General features: G+C 41.7%; 1 protein-coding gene across 18 annotated transcripts in view; it reads right to left on the minus strand.

Moving 5' to 3' along the window:
• Nucleotides 1–139: 139 nt before the first annotated feature.
• Nucleotides 140–23014, minus strand: part of dlg3 (discs, large homolog 3 (Drosophila)) — a 111796-nt gene continuing 88921 nt past the window's right edge. For 7 of the 18 annotated variants that reach the window (XM_086024072.1, XM_086024071.1, XM_086024073.1 and 4 more), the window contains 10 exons: nt 19734–19848; nt 14548–14724; nt 13360–13435; nt 11475–11577; nt 6139–6180; nt 5824–5874; nt 4518–4867; nt 3756–3865; nt 3579–3670; nt 140–3455 (listed from right to left, as the gene is read on the minus strand). In XM_086024072.1, the coding sequence (XP_085880198.1) occupies nt 3349–3455; nt 3579–3670; nt 3756–3865; nt 4518–4867; nt 5824–5874; nt 6139–6180; nt 11475–11577; nt 13360–13435; nt 14548–14724; nt 19734–19848 (1223 nt within the window). In that variant the 3' untranslated portion in view covers nt 140–3348. Of the gene's footprint in view, nt 3456–3578; nt 3671–3755; nt 3866–4517; nt 4868–5823; nt 5875–6138; nt 6181–9150; nt 9197–11474; nt 11578–13359; nt 13436–14547; nt 14725–19733; nt 19849–23014 lie in introns of all 18 variants that reach the window. The other 11 variants (XM_086024075.1, XM_086024081.1, XM_086024079.1 and 8 more) reach the window with 5 other exon arrangements.

Here is a 23014-nt window from a genome sequence, read left to right on the forward strand (position 1 = left end):
ACCCAAAATATATGAATTTAGCAGACAACATGTAGTTGACAATTTGCTGAGGTGGGCCACAAAAAAAAAAAAAAATGTGGTGGGTCTGATTTGAGTTTGACACCTGTGTCGTTGTGTAATAAGAAGCGTGCCAAAATCGTAACTGAGTCACATATTTTATTTCCAAACAAATAAACTCTTGTCAAGTCCCCCCCAAATAATAAAAGCCCAAAGAAAAAGACTTGTTTTATATTTGTATATATAGCAGGACGGCGTTCCCCCAGTGACTAGGACAGGGAAGACCGATTGGGCCCCGAGTGTCCCGACAGGCCGCAAACCACCTGTGGCCACAACAAGGAGACTACTGGACTGTACAATCAAAAGGGTTCATGTTTGCAATCACTTACTGCACACATGTGCCATAAACAGAACACCCCCACCCCCACTCCCAGCCAAAAGAGCCCCCTCCCACCCTCACAAAAAGTAAAGAGAATGACGTCACCATTAGTCAGCCCCGTCAATGATACGTATGCGCACACCCGCACAGGTGGCCATCCAGATTTTTTTGTTTTGTTTTTTTTTACATCACAGCCTCAAAATGGACAGAGCAGAGAGTGAAGTCTTTGGGCTTGGACATGGCTGACTGAGGTCTGAAATACCACGCGCGCTTTTTCATTAACAGTCAGCTTGGATTTCCACTCCATCTTTCAAGGATGACGTCGCAAAAAGTTTGGGAGATCAGGCTTTGGGTGTCAAATTGCAGCATGAACCTCAAATGCCTTTGAAATGCCTTTCTGTGACACCTCCAGTCTCTGTTGTAACCTGCTGATGACACTTCTAAGGTCAGTGGACACTTTGGCCTTGTCATTGCCGAAGCTGGGACCAAAACATTTATGTATGATAAAATTAGTATTGTAATACAGATCAATGTGATGCTAGTGTTTGTTTAAAATGATCACATATTAAATCGCAATATTTAAGAATAAAAACCACAATTAAATCCATCCAACAAGTGATTTGTTTGCACAGAAATTTGACCTTATCTAATAGCAGGCTGGTATTCAAGTGCTCAGCGACACACTAGAATCAGGTGCGCCTTGAATATTTTCAGTGCTAATGTGCACCTATGCTTATAAAACTTAAAAAATATACATATGTAAAATAGGTTTGGGGGGAAAAAAATCCCAAAAGATGAATTTGCAACTGTCGATTTAAACACATTTGAGGTTCATCGTTATATGTTCCCCTAAAGCGCAATATCCGCAACTTTTTGTGAGTAACGTGTATGTATATTTATAAAGATGTGTTCATTCAATACACCCAGACACATTCCACAAGTATTGACATGTAAGAGGGTCTCTCCCCCCCCCCCCACCTTTGACTGACCGGTGTCATGTTCCATAGGCATGTGAAGACGAAGAGCAACAATACAGCACTTTTTTGTTGTTCTGTTTGGAAATTATAGCTTCAAACTTGACTTACCTGACATTTGTGGTCTATAAAACATATTCTGTCCCAGTTTGAATCACACATGCATGAAGCACAGGTGAGGGAGGGGTGGGGGTTTATATGTTGGAGGAACGTGAGTGGGGCGGGGGGGGGGGGGCTTATTTACATTGTACAGCTAGCACACCCTTTGAAACAGTCTGCAAACAGTTTATAAATGGCTGTGTTCCATTCAGTTATTCCCTGAACTCGGCGGCGGGGTTTTAGACACAGGTGATGACAGCTGCTTGTCTGGCAAAGGAGAAGAAAAGAAGAAAAATGGCCGGGCAGGGGGTGAGGGGGGGGGAACCAGAGAGGTCCGAGTTGGCACTTCCTGTTGGGGGTTTAGCTCTCTGGGGAAGAAGGAAAAAGAAGAGAAGATCCCTTTCACAGTTGAGCTTTACGATACGTTTGCGTGCGTGTGTCCTTGTAGTGCTGCGTTCGGGGGACCTCGCACTTGTCGTATGTTTGAGATTCCTGAGCTCAGCCCAAACCCAAAGAGCTCGTTTTTTTTTTTTTTAAATACCCCGCCTCCCTCCCCTACACAGTGGTCCAAGCACGCGATGAATAATTCATATAGATAACACAAAGCTTTTAATTAGGCTCAACTTTAGTGTTGTATTTTTTTTTGGACAATCCAAACCAGCTTTTTTTTTTTTCTTTTTTTTAATGGGCATGACATCCAATACAATTATTGTCTTGTTCTACCCGTTATAAGACTGCCGCCATGGCAGCAGATAGGACAGTACCGTGTGACCAGTAAACCAGAAAAACAAACCAAAAAACCTCTTTGGAAGGCAGAGAGTGTAAGAGGGTGGTCTGCAGCTCCACACTCTTTAGTTAGTTGGAGGGAGTTGGGGGTGGGTGTCCAGTAAATCCTAATTGGGTGGATCGATTGCTGCTGCTGTAGTAGTAGTAGTGGTAGTGGTGGTGGTTGTGGTGTGGGGGCGCAATTGCACTCAAAGGAGGACAAGTAGTCAGTCAGTATTGGATGTAAGGCAGTTTGGTGTCTTGCAGAGCCCACTTACACGTCTCTACCCCCCCCACAGTCCACCTTGACACAAGAGCAGCTCCAAAACAAACAAAAAAAAGCACAAGCCAAAGAATAAGAATCCTAACAAGCCCTCCAAATGGACCATTCTAGTTAAGTGTAAAACTTGTTTTTCTCTCACGCGCGCTCTCTCAATATATATATATATATATATTTATATGTATAGTAAAATCTCTGTAGGATTTTATTCATCTTGTGATGTCATAATATAAATGCAGGGATTCTTCCTGTGGAGATGATAAATAATTCCCTAGAAACAACAGTACCGTCAGTAGGGCTCCGTTCATCCAGTCATTTTTGGGGGAGAAGACAAAAAAAACAAAAAAAACAAAAAAGGTCTCATCTTTACGTGTTGTCTTTTTCAACGTGATTTGATGAACATTTACAAAGTGTTCCGACTCAGTGTGATTTGTCTCTCTTCCCCCTGCGACTCCTCTCGCTCTCTCTTGTTCCTCATGAAAAGATTCCCATCTTCCGTCCATTGACGGGGGAGCGATTCCCTTTCCCCCCTTTTTTTTGTTTTTTGTATGACCCTAAAAAAAGAAAAAAAAAAGAAAAGAAAAAAATGACAGACCTCCGTTCCAGTCTGTTATGGATGGCGTTGAGAAAATCATGCAGGGGGTGCACAGTCACAGTAATCAATGGTGATAAGACTTTGTTTTCGTTTCCATTTAGAGAGTAACAGAATGATGACACTAAAACTTTATATGAAACATAGCTGTAAAAAGAGGTGAAGGGGTGGGGGGAATTTAGGCAGGGTGGGTGCTTTGGGAAGGGGGGGGGGGACTCTCCAGCGATGCGAGGTGGTGGCGGTGCGATGGTGGGCGACGAGCTCAGAGCTTCTCCGGGGAAGGGATCCAGATGTACGGGCCGGACTGCTCCTCGATGATCAGCTTGATTTTGTTGTAGATTTCTTCTAGCGAGTCGCCCTGGACGATAGCTGCCAGCGGGCACGCACACACACACACACAAACACGCACCACACAGTTACGTTCCGTCGAGTCAAGCTAGCGCCGAATTTCAAAATGGCCGCCGGTGAAAGTGAAAAGAGCGCGAACGCTACCTGTGAAAAACTCTCCGAAGTCTTGCTCCAGCTTGACGGCCTTGTCGAAGACTTTGTTGGCCTGCTCGTACGTCTGCCGCTTGTTCATTTCCCTGCGTCGCGCGGGAATGTCAGCAAGTTAGGCGGGGAGTTAGCGCGGGCTGGCGCCGCTGCCGCAGCTCGGAGCGAACCACTTACATGAGGGCTTCGATGGATTTTGGTTTAATAAAGATGGCGATCGGGTAAAGTTGTGCTTGCTGCAATCGTTTGATGGCGTTGCCCGACACATCCAGGATGCAGTGCTTCCCCTGCGGAGGACGCCGCGCGCGCACACACACACACACGTTGGCCAAGTCATGGGCACATGAGCATTTTAAGTTCTGTGTGCTAGTATGTGCATTGTCCTCACTCTTAAGACAATGTAGCACACTAGTAGCACAACTGTCTCTTGCTAGTTATGTTTTTTTGTTTGTTTTTTTCACCCCACTATGCTTTGACATTTCTCACACTAAAAAGGACAATTTCAACATGCTAGTAGGACAACAAATGTTATTAGTGAAGAAAAAGGGCACTTTTTGACATCTGTGCTACAAGTACTACTCATAAAGCACTAGAAGTTAACTAGTGGGATTTTATGTCTGTAGTGCAGGGTTTTCTAGTATGTCAAAGTTCTAGTAGATGGACCTTAAGACTTAAGAATGCTGGAACGGCTTTCTGGTTATTGGCCGTCCTTGATGAGGCTTACTAGTGTGTGGCATCCATAGCATTATAGTGTTACTAGTGCAGTTGTCTACATTTTTTGGGCGCAGTTGTCTAAATGGCACTGACAGCGGAACATAAACATTGTGAGTAAGCTAGTCATTCTATAGCGCACTGAATTGTCTTACTCGTGACGACAAAGACGAACGTAGCAGTCCTAGTAGATCTGGCGTTTTCATTGTAGCGGTGTCCGGTACGTACCCGTTCAGCCACAGTTCTGACAGACAGGATGCTGGTCCCGTAAAGGTTCTCGTTGAACTGTCCCGCCTCGATGAACTTATTGTCTTGGATGTCTTTCTCCATTTGCTCGCGCGAGCCCACAAAGTGGTAGTCCTGACCGTCCATCTCGTTCTCTCGCCTCGGGCGAGTCGTGTCTGCCGGACAAAAGTCAGTTTGGACCCTTCGTGGGGGGTTCATTTTGCGTGCGTGCGTGCGTGCTGTCAACTCACGGGGTACGCAGGAGCCAAACTTGTGAGGGAACTCAGAGATGAGGTCGTCGTTGACGCGGTCCTTCATGGGGCCCAGGATGATCACGGGTCGTGTGTAGTGGACTGAGGACGCAAAAGCAACACAAACGTCAACGTCTCGTTCAACGGAGCTTCAAATTGACTCAAGACAATGACATCTTGTGCATTTAACCAGAATCACAATCATATTTATTGGCCAAACACATTCGCAAGTCATATTTTTTTTTCTGGCAATTTTAGCCACCAACCAAACTGAACCAAACCAAACAACTTTGTCTTAGAAAGGTCTGATAGCTTATTGCTAACCCATGTGAAACATCATTCACTGGCTAAAAAAAACAAAAAAACTAGCATTGATGTAATTGTAAACCTTGAAGCAAGTTTAATTTGAGCACAAGCTGTAGCATCACACGCAGACAGCACGTTTTTTATTCTTTACCACACAGGCATATATTCTTTATCTTCTTTGAAAAACAACTCATCATTGCAGCTTAGTTGGGATGGTCTTCTGTGTTTCATCATTATATCTACGTACAAGTAGTATCCATCCATTATCTAAACCGCTTAGTCTGTCAATGTATCATACTATACCCCCTGGTGGCCCAGAATGACCCCATTGAATTGTCATGATGCACACAGTTGAATTCTTTACATCCTATTTGATTTTGCCATTACTGCATGTTTTCATGAAGCAGAAAACTGTATTGGAACTGATTATTAATGAATTTTCATTTATTTCGATATGGAAACGTGGACTGCATTTCTTCAGCACTCCACTTGTCAAGACACTTCCGAAATAAAATATACAACCGGACTGAGGATAATCGGTACAGAAAATGGATGGATTTAAAAAAAAACAAATAAATAAAAACGCCTACCGACTAGCCGAAATGAAGCAGAGGTGGGTTTTTTTTTTGCCCCCTACTAAATTTCAGTCTATTACTTAGGTGATGTTGATTTGAATTCCACCAAGTGCTCAGCTCTTGTAGCAGAGTTTATGTAATCAACAAAAATGACAACGCTCCAAGAAAAATACTTACTTTCTTGTCGAATGACTGGCTCGTAGGAGAGGATCGTGTCTTCCTGGCCCTCTGTGGTAATGGAAAAACACACGCGCACACAAAAAAAAAAAAAAAACACAAATCAAGCCGTCAGATGGCCGCTATCACACTTAATGATTTGATTCCTTGTGGGACAAATGGTGCACTCTGTTGCGTCTCCAACTCTCTCTCCTTTCCTTTCAGACAACGAAAACGTGCGGCATCAAATTGTGGGGAGCTTGGAGCCCACCCGAAAAAAATTGCAACCTGTCAACCGAGCGGAGAGGAGACGAACGCGTGAGGAAGGCGACTCACTTGAGCTGCTTTCGCTGTCGCTCGTGTTGGACGTCAGGCATTCTGGAAACGGAGGAGAAGAGCAAACGTTGCAGATTAGCATAGGGGGAAAAAAAAAACCCCACAACACTATCAACAACCATGGTAACGTCAGATCATTTTCATGCCACGTGATTGTAGTCTTAGTGCAGTGTTTCCCAACCTTTAACCCGAGACATTTTAATTGCAAAAAAAAAAAACATGAAAATGTCAGAATAAGTACACACGAATGAAAATAATGACAAGTCTCGTCTCAATTTACTCAATTCCTTTAGGTAGCATAAGGGCCTAGTTAGCAGAACGCACAACTAGTATCATTAGAACAAGACGTCACCAAAGTCCTGGCTAATAGGAAAGTAGTACATTGAGCCAGAGTTTTACCGGCAACTATGGAATTTCTTTGCTGCATGCGTATGTTTTTGCTCTGCTGACGTGCTAATAAAAAGCGAACAAACTACGTCTTGTTTTTGCTTGGCAATCGATATATTTTTACAGTTTTTCCAGGAGGCCACATGCAGACAGCATAAAAAGTCTACACACCCCTCTTCCAATGCAAGATGTTGTCATTTAAAAGGAAAATTCAAGAAAAGGCATTTCAAAAATGTACCCACTGTTGATGTGACCTATAACCTGTATAAGAAAATGATAAGATGTGGTTGCACAAGTGTGCGCACCCTCTTAGAACAAGGATGTGACTGTTCAAAATTAGCCAATCACATTCAAACTCGAGTTAATTGGGAGTCAGCACACACCGGCCATCTTTTCAAAGTGCCTCTGATTAACCCTAGATAAAGTTCAGCTGTTCGAGAAGGATTTTACTAATGTAACACTGTAGATGAGTCTGAAATAATAGTGTTTTGGCATCATAGTTTTGAATATTGTTACAGTTTAAATAATGTGGGTTACGTGTACTAGGTAAATAATTCTTCAGTCCACCTAAGTGAAATTTGATTGTTTCCAGCACAGCCCAGTGGTTGGGAATCACTCTTCTAAGCTGACCAGAAGAAGAAGGAGGGAAAAAAAAGTGGTCAGAAAGAAAGCAGAAGTGGCGCTGCGCGTGGCAGCCATGCAAGCGTCAATATTGAGGAAGCGGTTTTCGGTGCGGCCAATCGGAAATCAAGTGTTTCCTGCCGCGAGATCCCAAATGAGCCGCAATCCTCCAAACACGGTGTCCTCTTGCGGCGTGTCATCACGCCGGGGGGCGGGCCAAAGAAAACAGAGAGTGCGTTACGCCGCCGACGGCTGGAGAGAGGCAGCCGCCGGCTCATTGTTTTGTCCATGTTGTCATGGCGACATCCAGCTCCAGTAACAAGGACACCATTAAGTGTGTCACCTTATTTGACACAACTCCCATTGTTGTTAACCAGCAGCCATTCTCACTCACAAGTGAAAATTGTTTACTCAGCATGGACTTACAAAATCTCTATGGACAAAAGTATCGGGACACACCGACTGCGGTGCAGAGTGTGTTCGGAATGATTCTTCTTATCTGCTAAGAAAATGCAAATGTCCTCTGAAACAGAAGCACGATCGACTGTTGTTCTATTTTAGAGGTGCAATGACTGATTGACAACTAATTGATGATCAAATTATTTTTTGATCACCGATGAATTGTAAAGAGACCTTGTTTACGGTGAAATTGTGCAAATCCTCAATTTCTCCATGAAAGCAGACTTACTTCTTCAAAATATTTCATATTAAATCAACATAAAACATCTGCTTTCACTTTGGAAGACATTGATCAACGGGTTTGCCTATTTTCTGACAAGTAAATTAATCTTAATTTATGTTTGTGCATTTTTTAAATCCCAATTATCGATTAATGTGGAAAAAATAATTGACCCATTAACCCTTTATTAACAATCGTTAGTTGCATGCCTATTGTATTGATTTCCATATTTTGGCACTTTATTGCATTCCTTGAAAATTACCGTTTGGCGCATCAGATATTCTGAATGATGTTTATATGGCCACGAGATATTCGTACTTTGCTTTTATTTAACTTTCATTCATTTGATCATGTTTCATAAATACAGTGCAACCTTGCTTTTTGTGATTCATTCCTTCCAAAAAAGAGTGACAAAAACGAAATCAGAAAACACAAATCAATCCCATACTTCGCGTTGACAGTAATGTTGAGAAAATGGACCAAAACTGACCAAATTTGGGTGAAGAAAATCTGATGAAAATTGGGGCTTGTGAAAACCAAAGTTTAGCTTTCCATTCATTTCATGTCATTTTAAGGAAAAACAATACATGGGAATAAAATCACCTATAAATTTAAGTCCGCAAAGACCCTATTATTGGATGTCTCAAAGATTATCCTGAGTGATTATCCTGTGGTGTGGGGTGTTACGTGATTTTTTTTTCAATCCAATCATCTCTGACAACGGTCAGTGCAGACGAGCTCGATGTTAGACGTTGTGTGGTCATGCTTCTCATCTCATAGTTGAAAAGTTGATGGGGTTTGCTTTATTGAGGATGATTTTTTTTTTTACTATTATTTGAGCAAAATATACCAGTATCCAAGTTAACTTGAACACACCCTGACCACTAGCCAGTTAAAATGACTATAGATTACTCACCTTTCTGTTCAACTATCAATGCCAGTGAGTGTCAAACCGAACAATTAAAAGCTCTTCCACTAGATGGCAGAAGGTACCATGGGCATGCATCCACCTTTCTACCATTCAACTGAATAAAAGCTTTGTGTTCAATCAACAGGTCCACATTTCACACAGTTCGCATATTTCTTAGGAAAATGAGACAAGCTCCTATTTGTTTTGAAAAAGACTTATCTAACTCTCTCAATTACAAATGATCCAACTTGTAAACTCTGCTGGCACTTTGGTGTCCCAATACTTTTGTCCATTTAGCCTGAATCCATATTAGAAAAGCATGTACAGTGAGATTTTTGTGTGCCGCCGTGACACAGCACTTTCCCCCCCTTGCTCGACCGGCTCTCGGGGGGGGGGGGACAACCACAACACTTACTCAAACTCTTTGATCCATAAAAGTCATCGCTTAACCCCGGGAAGTCCTAGGTGTCCCGACAGGTGAGAGCAGAGAACAAAAAGACAAGAGAAGACAGCAGACAGGAAGAAGAAGAGGTTAGTGATAGTCGGGGCAGAGAGGAAGAGGAGTGCTCTGTGTGCGTGTGTGTTTGGAAGCATCTTTTTAATTAATGAGGCGGGAGAGAGAGAAAAAAATTAAAAATATATCACTTTAAAATCCATGTACTGTACATCAGTGCTTTGTGACATTCTTGTCGTGGTTCAAGTCGTATAGCAGCACGGTGTTAGGAAGCATGCTGTGTGTTAGTGCGGCCGACAACTACACACACAAGCATGCAGGCGCGCACACACAGCCACGCACTCCTCTTTGGAGGACGCTGGAGAGGCGGTCACGTGTGGCAGAGGTGCAAGGAAGTTAATAAGAGTCACTCTCAAGTCTTAAACTTTGCATTAGGGGTTACTGTGGGAAAAAAAACAAAAATCAAACAAGTTGAGTTGAGTCAACACTGAATTTTAAGCAAGTGGAGTCAAGTCATGACTTGGATTAAGGAAATCAGTCACGACATACTGTATGTTCCCACGCTAGCCACTTTGCACTCAGTAGCTGGGCTTGCGTTCGTCTACTGCACAATATAACACTCCATTGTATATACAGTATTATCAATAAAATGTGTTTTGCAAATAAATGGAGAAAAGATATACAGTAAAGGGAAATTTGCTATTAATGTTACGCGAACTTTAGGAAAACACTATCAGGGTATCAGGTTATGTAATGGCCCATGTCGGGTCAATAAATATAAATCAATTTGTCCATATCGCACATGACTAGTCCTACAGAAGTCTCCATATTGTTCAATTCTTGGTCACCTCAATGAAATGCATAACCAGCATCCAACAGAGATTTCATTCATTCACAAGGGAAATTCCCTGTTCCAGTAGGACCCACAAAGAAGCAAATAAGGCAAAGCACTAAAAGTACACATGCTAAATTTCTAATAATAAAAGTATAACTATGAAAAATACTATATTAACATTGCATGTGCCCAGCCCCTTTTTTTGTTGTTTAACTAGAGAAATACTATAATAATGATAATTCCAGTGCGGTATGAAGGTGGTGTTCACCGTGAAAAATGTTGACAGCGCAGAGCTGAGGGAATGTGAAGTTTATGTTTTACACAACTACACAACTTGAAAAAACGAACATGAAGCTGTCTTTGTTGGTTTCATAGTGGCGGATAAAGTTAGTTGTCAGCGTTGTCACGTCTCTAATTCGCAAACCTTGCATAATGCCATTCTGCTTTTCCTCAATTTTAACCCATTAAGGACTAAAGCACCTGTCTCAACAGCTCCCCAAAACCTAAGGTCGCCTTTGGAATTACACTTGAAAACCTGAAGTTCTCCCAGCAATTCAACATCTACAAAATGATTATCTCAGCCCCTTGTAGCAGACAGAAACATAATTCCAAAAGAATTAAAGAGCTTAGACATGTGGCTTTCACACAGGCAGAATTTATCATTATTTACCGTTGCAATCGAAGATGTAAAAATAATAAATAATAAAATAATTTTAATTAAAAAAAAAAAAAAGATTCGAGTGGTGATTACGTCAATATCATCATTGTCTACAAACCATATCATATCACGTTCGACTGGTTCCACTGGTCGTGCGCGTCGTCTATATAGCACTGCCGTTATTTATCAGAGCTCCCGGCGATCGACGGCGTCCGCCATTAGCCTACCTACGGCTCGAAAAAATTCCACGACATCCCCCGCGGTCTAGCGACACCGTTACGTGTATATTCTGGTGTATTAAATTGGCTAAGATACCGATGTATCCGCTCTCCCGGCTTTGAAAGTAGAATGACGCAACAGCGCTCCCGGCTCTAGCGGTAGAAATGCGGTTATGCGCTCCCGCCCTGAATGGGTTGATCAAACACCTCGTCCTTAAAAAACACTTCTAATAATCTTCAAAGATCCCTTCACCATTCTTGCTTCTTTGTGAAAATTCAGATTTCCAAAATGTACACGGTTTGTCAAGTCATGTCTTCAAAGCCAAAGTCAAGTGGAGTCTTTCCAAAGTCCCAAGTCCTAAACTTGTGCCCCCTCTGCCACGTGGCCCACCTTTGCGGCGCCGTGAGAGAGGGATGAGAGCAAAGCGCTTGTGAAGGTGAGCGGAAGGAAGGAAGGATGGCGGATGGACAGACAGAACTTAAAGTGTGAAAGGAGGAAAAGATAGGTTGAAAGCGACGAGACCCTCCCCCCTTCCCCTTCCCCCTTTGTTTGCGTGACGCAGCTGGTACTCACGTTCGGACTCCACCAACTCCTGCACAATATTCTCCTTGCTCTTGTAAAACGGGAACTTTCGCGACAGGTTGAAGCTTTTTTTGCGCTTTACTTTGACCGGCTGCTTTGTCGGCGAGGGAGGCGTGGGGAGGGGGTGGAGGAGGGGAGGCGGGGAGGGGGAAATGAGAGGGCAAACACAACAAAAACAAAAAACAGAATGGATTTCAATGACGGTACTCAACACGCATGCAAAACAATAAAATGGAGTGTGCGGCAAACATCAAACCATAATAATGAAAATGAGAAGCAGGTAATGGATGGAAATGAACACACATGGGCAGTTTCTGTTTGGAAAAACATTGCTTGCCATTACTACATAAACATCATCGAACGTTTCCTCATATAGTGGCCGGCCGGGGGGAGAATGGAAAGCCGCTTGAACATGAATTCGCTATCCCCTGTAGCTAGTGTAAGGTCAACATGCTAGTACGTTCTGACGGTTTTACATTTCTTTTGTTCAGACAAATGTCCCCCCCCCCCCCCACTTTGTAAAGAAAAACATTCATCTGAACAAATGAATGTAAAACCTATCACAACAAGGTGAACACCATAGCGCTAGTACACTCTTTGTCCTCACCATTAAGACAATCTGGTGATCTGGTAGAACGAGTGTTTTGACTGACTGTTAGTTGGTGGTTTTTGTGACTACTGCCACTTTTATCCGACTGTTCAACTCAACTATTTATAAAACAACCGTAGCTGGAACAAAAGTGCCGTACAAAAGATCAAACAAAACTAGCTTGCAATTAAACGGTAAACAAACAAACACAAGTAACACTACTTGGCCCAACTAGAAGGCATGTGTCCTCCATAACTGGCGTACTTATCAAGGATATTGAATAAAGAACGTGTTACTAATGAGTTACCATCTGCATGCTACTAATACTACAAGTGCAGCGTTAAATGTTAAATAGTAGAATTTTATATTGACAGTCACTGTACTACTGGCACACAGTTGTCAACTAGTCCACAGTTTTGTCTAGTTAGTAACACGAACCTTGATATCCACCTTAAGGTCCAATGGTCCATCTACTAGTGCACTCTGTCTTTACTAGTAAGACAATTCCGTATGCAAAACTAGTATGCAATTAAACCTTACTCGTAAACTCCTGTGATGCACTGTCACAAGTGCAGCCCAGTAATTTACTAGCAAGGTGTGCACGCTAGTCGACAAAAGTGACACTACTAGTAGAAAAAAATGTGACTTATAAGACAAAAGTCATTCTACTAGTCTTGCCTAGTCATTCGAATAGTGTGCTGGATTTTTTTTAACTAGTGAGGACAAAGAGCGTTCTAGTAAATGGGCTTTAAGATGGATAGAGGATTTGGAAAAAATGCTCAATTGGCTTGACATGCTCATTTTATTTGTACATTTTGGGGGAAATGTTCAACAATTGTACTGAGGTATTTGATCTCATGTCAAGGGAAAGTAGAGTTTAAGATTTCTTAACTCCTGTGCAGGGACCATTTTAATTTATCTCATGAGGAGACTGCTTGTGCTGCTGTTTTGGTTAGCAACAGAGTACCAAATTTGTTGAGTTGGCAACTAATGTCCATTTGTACAGTCTCCTCTATGAACTGAGGCGCTTAGGACTGTCCTTTTTTTCCTGAGTTGGTACTGAGTTTGAGTGAAGGAAAGACCCAGCAACTCACTGAAACGCGGCACCTAGTCGACTGGAGGCCATTATATGAGGAAGCACGGTATTTACATACCCAACGAGTGCAAAATGTTTTAGTGTAGTGTGTGACTGGTGTGTGTCGTGTTGCATTATTGTGGCAACACGATGGCTCCTCGTGTGGACTTTGCTAGCGTTCCCACGCGGCTCCTCCACTTCAACTTACTTACCCTGTTGGACTCAATCATGCCTGTCCGGGCGTGGAACTTGACTGTTTTTAACCTGGCCCGCTCCTTCTTCTCCACTCTGGACAGAATACGTTTAAGAAAAGAACAACAGTGTTGCTGTCACGCGTCATTAAGGGCACAAAGCTGTGACTAAGTCTTCTTACTCCATCCTGAAGAAAATCTACAGAATCTAAAGATTTTCTGTCTAAACAAGACACAGGAAAGTTGGTTCACATGTTCACAATCAGGAGATTAGCCTGTTGTGACATCACTCCAAAGTCTGAACACCAAACTATAAAATAAATCTGACAGCTGAAACTGGTACAGTATGAAACTGGACTACATCAAAGCGCCCCCCCCCCCCCCCCCAAAAAAATCTTTTCATATGTGTGAAGCAGTGATTTTAAAATCTTGGTCTAACAAGCAGTGATTGGACTTGGAGCAAAATAAAATAAAAATAGTTATAAGGAATATTCACATCTTGGGTGAAATTGCCAGAAGAACTTAAAATGCACTATAACCTATACAAGTGAACTTACTTGACGTTCTCCAAACTTCTGAATGTTCATTTCAGACCACTCATCTCAGTCTCATGATTTCAAAATGTGAACTGATTGAAAAGGGAAGTTACAAAACCTATTTCTAAGTGAACCAACCTCATGTATTTGCCAGTTAATACCTTGCCAAGTCTACACTTGCATTCGCTGATGCCCATGTCACTCACCAGGCCAGGCCGCGCCTTTTGAAACACAGATACTACAGTAGAAAGTGAGCTTTGCAAACCCAAGTGTTCCAATACCTTGACCTCACATGCACATTGTATTTAGTGATACAAAATCAATGCATATCGGATTACTTGGTTAATCGGTGGGATAATCATCAAAATGGTTGATTCTAAAAATAATTGATAGTTGCAGCCTTAATCTGGACAATGGACATGATTTAAAGTTTACATCAAGAGAATAAGTTGACTTGTTAAGGTTAAAGTGCATTTTAGATTCATTAGATATCATTTTTCTCTATCTTGCTTTTTTGTGATCTAAAACGTGTTAATCGACACGTGTTATGACATTTTACTCTTTCATTTCTTCTGCTTGTTTTGAATAATTCTTTCTTTGCCTCTATAAAAAAGCACTATGGCTTTTCCTATACAGAGGCCCTGCTTTTTACAACCTTTGCGCTTCAATGTACCTTTTCTTGCTGGGAATGACCCCGATCTGCTCGCTCTCCCCGTGAGGCGTCACCAGCCTGGCCTGCCACCACTCGTCATCGGACGCGTTGATGACGTGGAGGATGTCGCCGTAAGAGAAGCTCAGCCCTTGGCTGGGCAGGCAGCTGTCCCTCGTCCGGTCATAGTCGAACAAAGCTCTGAAAAGGCAAACACAAAAAGGAGCCATGAGTTTTCGGTGTTCTGGTCCTGAATTGGCTGATCGGGTATCCGCAAATTGCAATAGGGCTGCCACAAACGATTATTTTGGTGGTCACCAACAGTAGTCGCGACTAGTCGACTTATCGGATCATATGTAAATTGCGGCGTGTCGCACCGGCAAGCAGCTGCTCTTATAAAACCATAATTAGTTTACAGCTTGATTCTTTATGTATGTACAAATTAATGAGATGATACAGCATTCAACTTTAATTAAACTTTGCAGCTTGTGCCAGCAGTTCTCAGATGTTCATAAATGATGGTGCATCTTAAATTGAAGTCAATATTGTGGCATTAAAAGTTTTGGCTGCAATTGTTTAGTGCATCTTAAAATGAAACCAAAACTATACACTATGCAGAGTTGCACTAATTCCATGAAACTATCTATAAATACAAAAAGGAATACTTGTAAAAAAAAAAATGTAACTATTCTTTGCAATTGCAAGCAATTTTTTTCATGTAGAAGGTAGTGAAATGAGTAAATTAGGAAAAAGCACTGTGCTAAAGAAGACTAAAATAAACACTTGTTTGGGATAAAGGTTAAATGAAAACAAAATTTAAAACCAATAAGTTTTGTCCTTCTTCACTAAAATATGGGTAATTTAATAGTAGTAAATTGGTCTGCACCATCAATGCAACAGGGGAAAAAAATATTTAACTATTAGGAGGAACATATTTAAAAAAAAAATGTTAGTACTATAACATAGTATATTGTAACAAACTTATGTGTTTTATTGTTATGTAATGCCAAAGAGGGCTTGTGGCAAATGTCATGTTTTGTTACTTTGAGTACTGGAATTTCCCAGTTCCCGGTGAACGCATCACTCCGTTCGTGAGAGATATTTCTGCTTCGATGTCAAGCACGGCATACGCACACTGTTGTGGTTGTTAAAAACGCGAGTTTGCTGACTAATGCCTCCTTAATCCATATTAGACGCTACAATATGTTAGCGTAGCAAAAAGGACATAGTGTCCGTGGATATCAAACTCACGCGTAACCGGTGTGTGTGCTAACTACAGCTAGCTTTCAGACGCGACTGAACGTGTCAGAAATGAAAAAAGGCATCAGCCACAACGTGCTTCCTTTCTCCATTATCGAGATTCCCCGTCATGCTGCCATGAGAGGGGGGAGTTTGCATTGTAAGTATTTGTGGTTGAAATGTGCCGTAACTTTAGGTCTCTTTTGCTAATACCAGGTAGCCATACACTCCGCATCACTAACCACAATGCTTCTGTGTACATCACGAAGCCCTGGAAGTCCCGGATGACCGCGACTGCGCATGTGCGCCGTTGACAGACAACCAGCCAGCGGGGAAAAGCGCGAGACGAGGCTGTTTCAAGAGAAAAGCAATGCGGCAAATAAATATATAAATAAACGACTCGTCGACGACTTCACTTAAATGTCGACAATTTAGATCGTTGACGTCGTCGTGATTAGTCGACTAATCTCTGCAGCCCTAATCCGCAACATTAATGTGGCCTATAATCCGGATTGATTTCTCACCACAACCGCTTGTTTGTTGGATGTGGTGGATTCTCAAATGACGAGTCCTATGAAGGATGTACTCATTGGTGGAAAAGCGTCAGAACCCGTTCATGAAAAACACACACACACACCAAACAATGCCACTGCCTGCTTTGCATTGGCACGGTCTTAAATCTACACTCTTTGTTGTCAGTCTAAACGTGTCATCATCATGTCACAAGACCGCACACTCTTCATACCTGCTTTGCAGGTTTCGACTCAAGTGTACTCAAGAATACCACAAATTCTAAAACTAAGAGAGAAACCTGAGTGATACTTTATTTGACTCCAAACCACGTCGGTTCTTGCAAATGTCGTCTTTCCTTCCACTTTCGCCACGGGTCGACGAGTGATAAGGCGACTCATCGCGCCCGTTGCTGTTGCTGGCCTGTTTTGTCGCGTTTCGCCCCGCTTCAAAGCTCACCTTGCAGGCTCAACGCCTCCACATTCCTGCAGCTGGGCCGGGAGGACATGCATCGGCTGGATAGCGAGACGGCTTTTACAACATTGCTGCGCTGTTACTAAACCGCACAAGAGCAGGCTAGGCCCTGCTTGCCTCCCCGCATACAAAGACTGGACCAACGCAATCCAGCCTTGTATGTAGTGGACCAGCGCTGAGTGCGGCGGGACTCAAATAACCTGGGCGTAGAGGAGTTACGTCACACAGCGCTTTCACTTTGATCACCTTGACTCCAGCATGACTCACTGCTTCCACAGCCTCTGTTTGCTGTTGAAGGCCTTGTATTGTGACAGCAACTGCTGTCAGTCGACAACACTAAGTCATCTGTGTGGGCTTGAAAGGGAGGATATTTCCTTATTTTCTGCTCAAAATAAGTAAAGGAACAACAGCCACAAGCGTCACATGACCCAACCCAAAAAGGTGAGCCGTGACTTTCGCAATGCGGGTAGAGGGCACTGTGACGTCAATTTCAGTCGACAACAGAGTGCTGCAGAATGTCAAAATCCTCTTTCATCACCACCTTTATGGAATTCGCGAGAAAACACGGAACGAGCACTTCAAATGTCTCAAAAATTCCCCGTAACTTCTTATTCCACAAACAGAATATTAATAAGAAGAAAATGTTTGTCTTGAGTTCCACTTTAATGATTACACTATGAATATTTAGGCAATTTCAGGGGTGCGTACTTGCGTTTTTTTTCTTCTTCTCTACGACCCCTTTGAATAGCGGATTTTTACTGTAACACATAGCAACAGTGAGGCTAAATAACCCCCTAAAATCAAATGTATGCATCTTAACAAATGGACTTCAGAAAGTGGTGCTTTGTCGACTGCAGCATGCTTGTGGATTGATCGTCTCAAATTGGGGATGGCGGAGCCTCTTTTCACCGCCGCTCTAATCCTGGCGCTTGCATTGTGGAAGTGCCTGACACAAGCTTGGACTGGCTTTCCAGCACACTCTTGCGGAATGTTCTCGTTGGAGAGGTGTTGTTCCCACAACATGCAACGGCTCATTCTCTCATCAAGCGAATATTTTTAACTGGGATATAGGGGATTGCTGCATTGTGGGGCTTCAATTTGACCGGAGTGACTTTCACTGACAGCGCTATTGAGTTCAAGTACAGTATGTACGTAAAGCGGGGGTTGTCTTTAGATTGATTTACTTTAAATTAGTATTCGTTTGTGTAACCTTAGCAGAGCTGGGCATCGCCTAACCGTCACGAAGTTCCCGTCTGCATAATTAGCCGAACCACGTGGTCACAGTCCGTCCCTCGTCGGTGACAGAGAACTTAATGTACAAGCGTTGTGCGCTGCACAAATAGACACGCCGCCAAATAAAGAAAAAAATTCACACAAGAGACACGCACAGCGTGGTGATATATATGGCCAACTCTAATTTAGAAGTATTGTATAGATTACGTACTAGTATGTAACAGTCAACATTTAAATTAGTTTGACCCAATCAGCATATTAAATTTATAATTTAGCAGAAGCAAATTACTGTAACTTTGTTTATTATGTGTAAATATTACTTTAAAAACAAAACAAAAAAAGGCTCCAGACAAAGGTCTAAATGTAGAGTAATAGCATGTCTGTTATTCTGTCAAAATTGGCATTTTACTCCAAGCAGCTTACTACTTTGGCAACTTATAAGTGCATAGCAAGTTAACTTGTTTGTTTATACAAGGAAACCATACTTTAATTCATACATTTGCACTTTAAATTTTCTTTTAAATAATTTAATGTTGTTGGGTCCAAAGCGAACTTATATTATAGCGTTTCCAAGAATTTTGTCTTTATATTTTTTACATGTTTAAACCTGTTCTTGTTTTCTCGCAAAAAACAATCGTTTGAATAAACGTGATTTCAATTATTACCAAAATAATCGTGATTAATATTTTTTTTCATAATCAAGCAGCCCTACTACCAAGTAAACACAACCCCCTAAACCTAACCTATTTTGAACACCCCAAAAATTCTTATGTTTTCGGGTATGAAAGGAGATCCAGAGCATGGATTTTGTTTAACAAATACTTGTATACTAATACTTAATACTATGTGTAATTTCCGATTGTAGTACATACATGGCTAAAAAGTGAAGCGTGGAGAGTCTTTGTCACTGAAATGCGCGAGTAAAGTTAATGAATAAGATGATGTTTGCCAATAGCATCTCAAATATCAACGCTCCTTTATTTCTCATCTATTTCCTCTCTTTGTAATATAATACAGCTATAGCAGCCAGGTCACCTCATTTTTTTTCCCTTGACAATCATTATTTTATTCATGGTTAAAAAAAAAAATACATATATATATATATATATATATATATATATATATACTGTAGCATGTGGCAACTGAAAACGTTACCCAGTAAATGCCAGGGGACACAGTTTCTCCGTTGACTTTATTCCTGTCATAATGTGACATTACAACAAAATGGGGGAAAAAAAGACTATTGTGCAGGGCTGTTAGATTTACGCGATGAAGCGGCACAGTCATATCAGAGCTCTTCATTGGCCCAAAACTAAAGTAAGGAGAAATAATCGGTTTATGATTTATTATACATTATGTACAGGTATGCCATTTTGCTTAAAAATGATACAATTATGTGCAAATTACTTTGAAAACACAATCTACAGCTTGCAGACCCCAGTACCGAGGACCACTGATGTTGAGACTGTGCTCATTGACTGCCATGTCCCAGCATGAATGGAAAATACTTTTGGCGCCCCAGGCATCACTCACATTACATAGTTTGTACTTGGTGGTTGACTTTATGAAGCAAGAGGCTTCCCCATTTAATCCTTGCCAGGCAACAGTATGTCTGCTTTTGACAGCATGTTTTTTTTATCATCCTCCCCTCCCCACACACACACAATGTTTCCAATAGGCCAGCCAGGTTCTTTAACACGAGATTAGTCTTATTTTGTATTTAGCCGAGGTTAGGAATGCATCCTCCATCTTACCTGACGTAGAGTGAGCGTTTCTCACTGGTGCGCAGGGAGCCGGATCCCGAGCTCATGCTGCTGTTCATCATCTGTTCCCTCAGGTCGTGGATCTTGGACTCAAAGCGGCTGTATTCTTTTTTTTTTTGGGGGGGGGGGAGATAAAAAAAAAAGTTGACAAATGTTAGCCAAAACTCACTTGGAAGAAGCTACTCCAATGTGGTGTTGTTTCCCCCCCGCCCCCATCTTGACAGGATATTAACAATATGGTGCACATGGTATACACAAAGACATGTCTAAACCAGTTCTCATCCAAAGTCAGCCGGGATAGGCTCCAATTATCCACATACGCTAATGACGGCAAGTGTTATAGAAAAATGGATGGGTAGCATTCACCAAAAAGTGGTTGTGATGATCATGTGTGATATAAAGGGGCCATAAGTTCAGTGTTTTTCGGTTGATTGCAATGGAAAAAGCATCTCAGGATGGAACCGAAAATGAGTAAATGGAAAATTGAATGAAACCTTGCATTAATTAATGAGCCCCGGAAGAGATGTTTTATCACAGATCTGGATAAAGCACACGCCAATGTCCCATAAGTAATTAATTACACAAATTATACAAAGTAATGAAGTTCAACACGGGCTCTTTAACATGGTTCAATGGAGAGAAAAAAAAAAAAGGTGGGGGAGGCGGGAAGGCCACCAACAACCCGGCAAGCGTGATCATTCGCCATAAGCGCACAAATACTGTCATGCGCGGTGATGAATGACTTCACCTGAGTTGGCTCATTAATAAGGCTCTCACTGGAACCGGCCCACCGGCTGATAGGGTTTGCACATGTAATGTATTCCATATCCTACTAGTGCGCTGAATTGTCCACGTACTGGTACACATTTGGCACTCACTAGTAAGACAAAACAGTGCACTAGTAGGACAATTTTTTTTAAAATTTATTTTTCCACAACTGCATGACATTCCTGCGCACGTGTACTAAAACATTGGCATGCTAGTATGTCTATACAAGTTGCTTGTGAGAAAACATACACTAGTTGACAGCTGCGTGCTACTAGTGACATACAATTCTACTAGTTAGCATTTTGTGCTTCACTAATAAGTGTTTTTAATTTGAATATTTATGCAATTATGACTTTAGTGTAGGTATGTGATAGACTACAGCGCTGTCTCTGACGTACAAATTCAGGTTATGTCGTTCATCCAGCAGATGACGCCACTCTATAACACATTCAAAGCACGCAACAAAATTTCACACCTTTGTATAGTATTTTGTTACAAGAGTACCTTTGTACTGAAAGGATAACTGTCACTATTATGTTGGATAATGTTGGGCACCTGGTTATCTGAGTGTTTTTCTATACAAATTTTTAACTTACCAGCATAATTGCCCAAGTCATGTTTGATTTACTGTCGCAATATGTAACCCTTCCTCCAAAAAAAACCCATGGTAATCCACAAACATTGAACCGAGGCAACTAGATTCTTATGTGTTGAATTTGTGTGGTTCTTCTTGTGTTTCAGCAATTATGCTATTAGGATAACAAACTACTTACTGCAATTATGAAATTGTGAATAGTGGGCAATTAACTAATTTGCCAAGAAATGTGAAAATTATGGTTTTACTTATGTTTTTTTCATTGTTGTTTTATTTATGATGTATTTCAAACACATTTCTCACACCAATATCTACGGTAATTCTGACATAAGACTACATTAGTGTAGGTCAGTGAAAGACTACGTCACATTCCAACCTCGGGTTACACCGCCGCTGTATATACAGTAAAACACGCCTTGTAGGAGCCAAACTTCCAGTGTAAGCCGCCAACACTTCCTGTAGAGCTCAAAGTCCAGACTGCAGCTAACCAGCAGACAGGTAATTTCGAAAAAGCAAACATCCACCCCTGTGAGGATGACGTCACAAGAGTTACACTCTTTTGAGCAGGTGCATAAACAAAATTGAGGTCAGTGAACTCTCATCCTCCCCCCTGCCGAAACCTAAGGGGGATAAAAGGCAAGCCTCTCCTGGAGGCCGCTGCTATCGCCACCCTGGTCTGAACAACAAGAGGCACCAAGGTGAAGTAACCAGACACCTGCTTACTGCCACAGCCCAGGCAACACATTCAAATGCAGACAGGAAAAGAAAAAGGCCACTCAGGCCGATCCACTTGCAGTGGTGAGAAGCAGCCAAATTGAAATACTTTGTTACTGTCCTTTAGAGACTCTGTAAAATGAATTAGAGATTTGTTTCTAAATATTATACATTTGAAGCTAATTGCTTAAAAAGTGCAAAGACGTAGAACTACGCAGTACTCAATTGTGAAACAATAAACTGTTTAGTCCCCATCAAAGTTTTCCTGATTTATTTATTTTTTTGTATGGCTAAAACGACGCCTGATGACGCACTTCGGCATCCGACAGAAGCCGCACCTCCCCCGCTATAAAAGAACTTGTGTGCTTTTGCTCGCATCAGCGATTATCCGGCATAAAAGTGACGTGCAGTCAAGTCCGAAGTGACAGCCAGCGTGTGGATCGGGGCTTCAGGCTGGCGTGGCCACTTTAGAGGGCCTCGTTGTCACAGTGTGAAAAAGCCCCGCATTGAACGGGTGGAATACAGTATATTCCAGCAACCAGATAGCAGATATATTTTTGTGTGTCAAACATGCAGTTATGTGTATGCGAAAGCATGATGCGAGACGAAGTAGCATCCATTTTCCCTAGTCGTAGCAGTGGCAATTCAATTGGAGCGCGGCCTGGTTTCAGCACATCCAGTGTATTTTTGTTGATTCATGATTTTGAAACCTCATTTTATAAACTTGGCAATTATTTACTCATTTAAATGTGGCAGGGCTGATCACGACACTGCGTTGAGTAAAAAAAGACAAAATAAAACGTCACTTTACAGGGGCTTTAACAGAATTATTTTGTCAAAATGATTTGTGGCAAATGCATTGTGACGTGAGATCCTAAAAATCCCCAGTTTCTAGTATTTTAAATTTTCAGTCTAATTTTGGGGGAACACAAAACATACAAGTTGTGTATTTTTTCCCCTTTTTTCTCAATACGAGGGCTATGCAAGTTTTGTGTGAACTTCCCCCCGCCCCCACTGTAACAAGTTACCAAAGCAGGTATTGTATATAATTGACTGTATAAATACTTTTTAGTTTTGTCCAGAGTCTGTAATTGTATTTATTTTTTTTTTACTTTACAGGATTTGAACCCATACATGTATTTTTACCAGCCCCTTTCCATAAGTATCGGCACTTAAGCACAATGTTGAAGTACTT

This window comes from Filicampus tigris, chromosome 2 (genome assembly GCF_054856515.1).
Source record: "Filicampus tigris isolate MCC_2025a chromosome 2, RoL_Ftig_1.0, whole genome shotgun sequence".
NCBI classification, from domain to species: domain Eukaryota; kingdom Metazoa; phylum Chordata; class Actinopteri; order Syngnathiformes; family Syngnathidae; genus Filicampus; species Filicampus tigris.